The sequence below is a fragment of the Elaeis guineensis genome, chromosome 15 (assembly GCF_000442705.2).
Source record: "Elaeis guineensis isolate ETL-2024a chromosome 15, EG11, whole genome shotgun sequence".
NCBI lineage: Eukaryota > Viridiplantae > Streptophyta > Magnoliopsida > Arecales > Arecaceae > Elaeis > Elaeis guineensis.
Window position 1 is genome coordinate 63,126,938 of NC_026007.2, and position 8,019 is coordinate 63,134,956.

At 38.8% G+C, this 8,019-nt stretch overlaps 1 protein-coding gene across 1 annotated transcript; it reads left to right on the top strand.

Annotated features, from left to right (window-relative positions):
* The first annotated feature begins 1,044 nt into the window (after positions 1-1,044).
* On the top strand, positions 1,045-7,789 carry LOC105058202 (growth-regulating factor 6). Its single transcript, XM_010941060.4, has 4 exons — positions 1,045-1,658; positions 2,337-2,561; positions 3,061-3,397; positions 6,535-7,789. The coding sequence occupies exons 1-4, from the start codon at positions 1,256-1,258 to the stop codon at positions 7,382-7,384; spliced, it is 1,815 nt and encodes a 604-aa protein (XP_010939362.1). The 5' UTR covers positions 1,045-1,255; the 3' UTR covers positions 7,385-7,789.
* The last annotated feature ends 230 nt before the right edge of the window (positions 7,790-8,019 follow it).

The following is an 8,019-nucleotide window of genomic DNA, read 5'->3' on the forward strand; positions in this document are numbered from 1 at the left end:
GATGAAAAGAAAACCTTTTTAACCTTTTTCTCTCAAGGGCTAATCAACAATAGCTTAGGAGATGGACAACAGATCATGGATGTGCCAAGCTCAATATGCAAACCATGAAAGGGGATGTGTGTGAGAGCCAGCAAGATGACAAGAGAGTTTGATTGTTTTTTTTTTTTTTTTTTCGGTAAGTGAGAGAGTTTGATTTGTTGTTGATACAATTGAATGCAAGACATACCATATGTCCCTCGAAACTAGGAAAGATGGGCCATTGCCGCATGGCAATGCATCTTTGTTCATGCACGCCCCTCTCGCAAGTTGATGATGAGAGAGAAAGTAGGGACTGGGGAGCGAGAGAGATGGAAAGAAATAAAAATAACCAGTGGAGTTTGTAAGGTGATAAATGGCAAGTGGCCCAGCAATACAAACAAAAAAGAGAAGCTACCAAGGAAGAAATGTTTATGGAACCCCCATAACCACCTAATCAATGCCTCCTGCTGGCTTCCAAGAGGCCCTGCAGCGGCCTTTCCTGCTTTTCCCCGAGGGAGCCAATGCAACCGAAGCGGGTCTGGAATCACATCTCCAGACCCACTCTCAAGTAACATGGAAAAATCAGCTCAATAAACCTAAAACCATGCAACACAAGCCTTGTCATGAGTCATATTTACTGTCTAAGATGTATGGATCATACATATCTAATATAAATACACTGAATAAATAAAAAAAATAAAATATGATGAAGTATAATTAAAATAATTGATTATCGAATCTACAGTCTTATTCATCAACTGTCCTTCTAAATATTAGTTTTATTAACTAAAAAATGTCTTTATTTTTCCTGTACATATGTTGAATATCATATTATATAAACTAACATTGATTTCTAATCTAACCATCTGAACTCGGTAAGGTCTTGTGCAATATTTCCTTATACTGTGCTCCCATGGCAAAAAGATAAAAGTGAAACTTTTTCCTGTTAAATAAAAAATATAAGTCACGTTGTACATGTCCAGGCTCTGTCTCTCTCTCTCTCTCTCCCACCAACATTTACTTCCAAGTCTCAACACCACCTAAAAGAAAACCAGGCTGGTTTTCTGAACTCAAGCCCAAAGCAAAGCCTCTCATTCCTCCCTTCCCCCTTAAAATGCTCCTCCTCTCATTGTCACTCTCCTCGTCCTCCTCCCTCTGCATCCTCTTCTCTCGTGAGCGCACCTCATCACTCTTTGCTTCTCTTCCCATATGGTAGAGTGAGGTAGTGGTGGAGGAAATGGACTTAGGTGGGGTGGTGGGTATGGAAGGTGTGGTGAGTGCTGCCTCTTCTGAGTTTGGTGGTCTCTTCTCCTCTCCCCCGGTCTCCTCTCACTCTGAACTCAAGCAAAGGGGGGTCTCTTGCTCAGGTGGGAGGTCTGGTGGCTTTGAGGAGAATGAATGGAGGTTCTCCAAGATGGCCAGGACTGAGGCAATGTTAGCACCAAGCATCACCAGGGGAGCTGACCCCCTCCATAGATCCAACTCCCATTCCCTCTTCCCTGAGGGGGGGCAAATGCTCAGCTTCTCATCATCACCATCCTCCAAGCCGGATGCCTTGGCGCTCACCAGTGATGGAACCTTGCCTTACTACCATCACCCATCATCATCTTCTTCTACACCTTCTTATCTCAGGAATGCAGGTATAATAACACTGCCATTATGCTTGTCTTGGGGAATGTTGGATTTCTGGGTTGGGAAAGGTGGGCTTTTGGTGTTGGTTTTGGGGTTCATACGGGCTTTTAAGTATGAAAGAGGTCTGTTATTAGGTGGTCTGTTTGATCCCATTGTTGATTGAAAGGGGTCTTCTCATGGTATTTTTGATCTTTGGTTTTAGGTCTTCTCAAGAAGAAAAGTTGGATTCTTTACCTTTCTTTCGGCCTCTAGGTTGTGTCTTGTCTTCAAAGGTGTGATTTTGGAGTGACGGGTTAACGCAAATGGGGACATAAAGAACAATAGGAAGGAGCAAATGCAGTAATGCAGCAAGACCTATTGATTTTTTTTTTCCCTTTTCTTTTCTTGTAGATGTTGTTCGAATGACAAAGGATGGCAAAATGGGCTCTTTTATTTCTGTTTATGTTTTTGATATTTATCCTGCTTGATGTGCCTCTTTAAATATTGGAGGCAAGTCATGGGGTTCTTATGCCCCTCTCTGCCGGGCCTTCTTTGAGGGCTCTGTTGTTTTATTCCAATTTTTCCATGATTTACTCCCGTTCCTTTTCGTTTACCTTGTTGCCTCTTCTATGTCTCATTCGATATGGCTTGAATCCTGTCTTGTCTTTTCCTTATCTCTCTTCTCCGTTTTGCTTTTGGTGTTTCAGGCTTGGGTTCTGGATGCGTAAATGTGAACATGGATGGGGTTTTTTTGTCAAGGGTGAGGGGGCCCTTCACTCCATCCCAGTGGATGGAGCTGGAGCAGCAGGCATTGATCTACAAGCACATTGATGCCAATGTGCCCATACCGCATAGCTTGCTTATTTCGATCAGAAGAAGCCTCAAGCCTGGGTTTTCTCCCATCTCAGCCGGATCTTTTGGTTCCAGTGCATGTAAGTCTCTCCTCCTTCCAGAATAGCAAAAGGTAGAATATAATTATAAAGCGTAGATTTGCTGGCATCTATTCATTTACTATTTCAACATAGGCTTATTTTTTATTGAAACCAAAATTTCATTAGTCTTCTGATATTTTTAGGTGCAGAAAAAATAATACATGTCCTCATTTTCTTCTCTTACTCTCGTTGGAGATATGTGTCTATTTCTATTTTAGCAGTATTTTTTACTATGCCAGCTAGTTCTGGTCTTTTGTTCTTAAAATCATTCCAAGTTTGATCTTGAACTTAGTTTTTTTTTTATCTTAAAAGGATTTGCTCTATGTTTCACAAAATGATTCTCAATTTTTCGATTCAGTTTGCTAGATTCCCTGTTGATTTGTTTTGTAAAGATTCATTTTTGTATCTGAAATACAATGATGTACATTTTTTGCCTTGTTAATGTTGGTAAAATAGTTATAGTTACTGATTTCTCTGGCATACATTCTGATTGTTGCAGTGGGATGGGGATCATTTCATCTGGGATATTCTGGAAATGTTGATTCAGAGCCTGGTAGATGCCGTCGAACTGACGGAAAAAAATGGCGGTGTTCGAGGGATGCAGTTGCCGACCAGAAGTACTGTGAGCGACACATGAACCGGGGCCGCCATCGTTCAAGAAAGCATGTGGAAGGCCATACTGGCCATGCCGCTAAAGCTATCCCCATCATCCCTACTTCACAATCAGCTTCAGCTGTTTCTGCTGGCAGATCATCTAGTAGCCTCACCATTATGCAGCAGCAGACAAAAAACTTGCAGTCGAATGCAACTGATCCTTGCCCTGCACAGCTCAACAGGTAGAATCAGATCAATGCCTTAGTTTTCCTTACATGCCACATCATTTGATTTCTAAAACACTTATAGTTATAGTTTCTCTAGTTTTGTTTGTTGTTACAAAGCATTTATGGTTTTACCTTTTGAGATATTTGATGAAGACTAGACTGCATTGCTATGATAAACACTGTAATAGCATATGTCAACAGTGATAAACTGTTAAAACATCTAAGTGGTTGTGAAATGCTAAATGTGCTTTCCTTTCTTATGCTAAATATTTTAACTGGATGCTTGTTCATTACTATAGCTAGTATTTCATGGAAGGTGAAGTCTATCAAAAAGATGGTGAGATGACATAACTGATCATTGCATGACTTTAATGCTCCCATTATGATCAAGTTGTCATTGTTATACTAGTGAAATTGTAGGCAAGATGTGAAAAGGTGCTTTCCAATCTTGCAGGCATTTCTAACATGTCATTGGTGATGATCATCATTGTTGTCCTGAAGATCCTCAAGTTTCCAAAAGATAGTTTGTCAACATGTTTAAGCAATTGCTTGCTGTTTTTTTTTTTGAAGCATATGATAGTCTATTGTCGTCATTGTTGATGTTAAAGCAATTGCTTACTGTTTTCTTGAAGCATATGGTAGTCTATTGTCGTTATTGTAGATGTTAAAATGGCAATTATAAACTGGCAAAAGATGATTTCCTTAACCCTTAGGAACTAAAGAGAGCTAACATCCACCAACTGTTGCTTGGCCAAGTGGTTGTGCCCTCGTTCATTTGGAGGCAGTCTCTTGTCAACTTACTCTGGGAGTTGACATTGTTGCATGTGTGGTGCTGCTAAAGGTGTATGATGTGAATGATGTGGGAATTTATTTGAATTGTGCCTAGTTCCTGAATATTGCACAGCCTTGTACCAAGTTCCCTTTGGATTGAACATTCATGACCCAATTATTATTCTTTTATAACCACTTGTATCTGGTTGGGCAAGTTAATGACAACTCAGCAGCGATCCATGAGTCTAACATGTCTAGTGCCAGCACAAGTACTTTGTAGAGTCGCCTCACCAGCTTCTTGTAACAAATAAAAATAGTTGTGCACTGTTTATTGTTTATAGAGTTGGCACAATGAAAGGTTCAAAGTAAGTTGCTTCATTGTTTTTGATCTGTTTGAAATTTATAACATAATGTTGTTTTTAACCAATATTATTCTGAATATGTGATTCTCTTAGATAACGGAAGATAAGGTGTGTGGTTTCAACCCATAGGTTGATGCAAATTGTTTGTTGTATAACTTTACCATTCCCTTGTTATCTCTTTAAGAACTGTCACCGCTAAATGGTTGTTGAAACGCCATAACTACTTTGATTTGATCATTTGGGAATTCAACAATGTTTATTATGGCTATAATTAGTGTTACTTTGACATTAGTTCCATCCGAAACTCAACCAGTCACATAATTAAAAAGTTCTGTGGCTATAACAATCCTGTAAAATGTATAAAGAACCATCTTTGTTATCCTTATAAACATTGTAATAGGTAAACAGTTGATGTCCAAGCATTAAAGTTATGTAGATCTTATTGGAATCCAAAGCAGCATGTTATTTATTGTTATAACCAGCATTATCATGTTTACTTGGCATAATCATGCGCGAAAAAAGAAAAAAAAAGAAAAAAAAAGGAGAGAGTTGGTAAATTTAGCCTGAAAGATATATGGATTTATATGAGTTACTCTTAATAGTTCACTTTTGTATAGTTCATTGGAAAAAAATATACTGCATGAGTGAAAACTTTCAGGCCCTCTTCTTCACAAATTTTGCTTGCTGGGCATTATGTACATGTGTCCTAAATTAAAATATCCTGGATATCTCAAAAAATATAAATTATGCATTGAATAAATCTATTTATTATAGGTGATAAGGTTCTGTTAAAAGAATTAGATTACATATAGTTTTCAGCTATCTCATTTGAAACTTGAGGAAAGAGAAACTACTATGCTGCTTTCCTTTGCAAAGATGTCATGGTCATAAAGGTGAAATGAGGTTGCTGCAATAAGCTGCAGTTTGAAGAACACATAGCAATCGCTGGCCTTGATGAGCTAGGTAAAGGAGTTGCCTACAAATGGTTGGGGTGTATCTATAGCAAGCTTAATCACATTACCTGTCAACTTTAAGCTGATTCTGTAAACCAAATTTAGCAGTAACCTTCATCTGCTTATGAAGTGATTATACTTTGGAGCCATCACATGTTTAAGATAATTTTGCAGGCCTTTATGATGATATTCTACAAGATAATTTTTTTCACTTCTCCACAGCATTCCCAATGCCTGATAAGAAAAATGGGTGCTTATGACATTACTCTGTTTATTCATGTTTGCAATAAATGATTTACACCATTCCCTATATCATATCCTAGTTCACTTTGCAATTAGGTTTATAAGTAACGAGCATTGATATATTACAACTGTTAAGCTGTTTCCATGCAGCTGTCTCAAACAGTGCTATCTTGCCTGTACTCAACCAGGAATGATGTTGAGTTTTGCTTTTCTTCATCTTTTTATTTAACAGCCATAGTTTCAGTTATATACTGCGAGTTCTAGTCAGACTATTGCTTGATTTCTAGATCTTCTAGTCTTTTGAATATTAAGAAAAAAAAAAAGAATCCTAGCTTTAATAGACATCCTTGAAGGATTTCCTAATTAATCCAGAAATTTGAACCACAAATATTTGAGAGTTTCTACTTGGATGTGCAAAAAGTATTTGGTTGCTCACAAGATTAAGCTATTGCATTAGATCTTTATCAGGTTGCCCGAGTTTGCTTTTCTTCGGTCAATTATGCTTACTTACGGTCTTGATGACTTCAGTGATTTGCTGTCCTTAAGAAAAGAAAAAGATAATATGCTATTGCATTTTCAAGTCTTTAAAGATTGTGACTGCCTCAGATACCTCTTCTAAATTCCAAGATCAATGAACAAAATAATGCTATTTATTTATTTTACGTACAATCTAACCATAGTAGTGAAATTATTGATTTCCTTTCAAATAGTCATGATATTGTAGTGAATATATGTGGGCTAATAATCCTGAAAAATGAACCCTTGAGCTGTACTGCATGATCCCCCTTTCAAGTACTTAACGGTGGTCGTTGGTCTCCTGCAGGATGCTGATAAGCAAAGAGAATGTAAACGATCATGTGCAGGACTCTCAGGACCTCTCCACACTAAATTCTATGAACTCAAAACCTATGAATACCTTGTTTCCCATCTCTAAACAACAAGATCCCTTTGAAGTAGACTCATCCCAAGGAGACTTTGGACACATTACCACTGAAATCATTCTCAATCCTTCAAGAAGCTCCACACAGAAGTTCAGCTTTATACCTACTCCAAAACTCAGTGACCAACGACCCAAATGCCATCCTCTTCGGCATTTTGTGGATGACTGGCCTAAAAACCAGTCTGACCGCTCAACCATCATGTGGCCAGATGTTGAGGAAATGCAGTCTGACAGAACCCAACTCTCCATTTCAATCCCTATGGCTTCCTCAGCCTTCTCATCATCATCCTCTTCTCCTAACCATGAAAAGCTTACACTTTCACCCCTTAAGTTATCCCGGGATTTCGATCCCATTCATATGGGTCTAGGAGTAGGAGGTGTTCTGAATGAGGTGACCCAACGACAAGCAAGTTGGACACCTATCTCCTGGGAGGCCTCCATGGCTGGACCTCTAGGGGAAGCCTTGACCAATGCATCTAGCACTCCAAAGGACCAAAGCAAGAACTGCTCGTCATCATCTCTAAACCTCTTGACAGATGGCTGGGATTCGAGTCCTTGGTTGGAGTCATCGCCAACAGGTGTCCTGCAGAAGACCAACTTTCGCTCGCTATCCAGCAGCACTGGGAGCAGCCCCAGAGCAGAGAGTCACAAGACTCACAATAGCACTGGCAGCTTGTGTGATGACCTCCTTGGTTCAAACCTCTTAGATCCCCCAAACATCCCCTCACTGTAGGCTTCTGACTGAGAAACAAGGAGTACAAGAAGACAGCAACAAGAAGGAACTACTCAGAAGTGGACAGAGAAGGCTTGGGAAAAGGAAATGCAACAGGGATTGTTGAAAGTTAGTTTTAGTTTGAAGTTTGCAACCCAAGAACATGAACCTTCTGGTTTTTTTGAGTTTGTTAATTTGATCCATTCTGTTCTTTATTTTTTCTTTCATCTTTTTGTTCTGTTTTACTCTGTCCTGTCCATATACTTTATGCATGGTTTGTGAAAAATCACTGTAGTTGTGCTGGGAAATGCTTTGTGGCTTGTGCTTGTTCCGCAGCCATGTGTGAGTGGGGGTGTTAAATTTGGCAGGATCAGACTTGAAATGAACATGACATCTTGTTTAATTTATTGTGCTCAAGTAACTTTACATTGGGGGACTGTTGGAAATTCTTCTAAACATTGAGAATCTCTTAAGTTGATATTGCTATTTTATCTTCATCATTTAACAAATAGCTTTCTGCACCGAAAGCAAATAAAATGAATTAAGTTATAGATATTACCTGGTTCAAGGCATGTTATGATAGGTATTCTCTTTAGAGTAGAATTCGTCCTCTCTACATCGAGTTATTGAGGTATCTAAAATAAAAATTTATCTTT

Coding starts and splice junctions, on each gene's coding strand:
- LOC105058202 (XM_010941060.4), top strand. CDS start 1,256: ATGGACTTAGGTGGGGTGGTGGGTATGGAAGGTGTGGTGAGTGCTGCC. Junction 2,562..3,060: donor ATCTTTTGGTTCCAGTGCAT/GTAAGTCTCTCC, acceptor TGATTGTTGCAG/TGGGATGGGGATCATTTCAT. Junction 3,398..6,534: donor TGCCCTGCACAGCTCAACAG/GTAGAATCAGAT, acceptor GGTCTCCTGCAG/GATGCTGATAAGCAAAGAGA.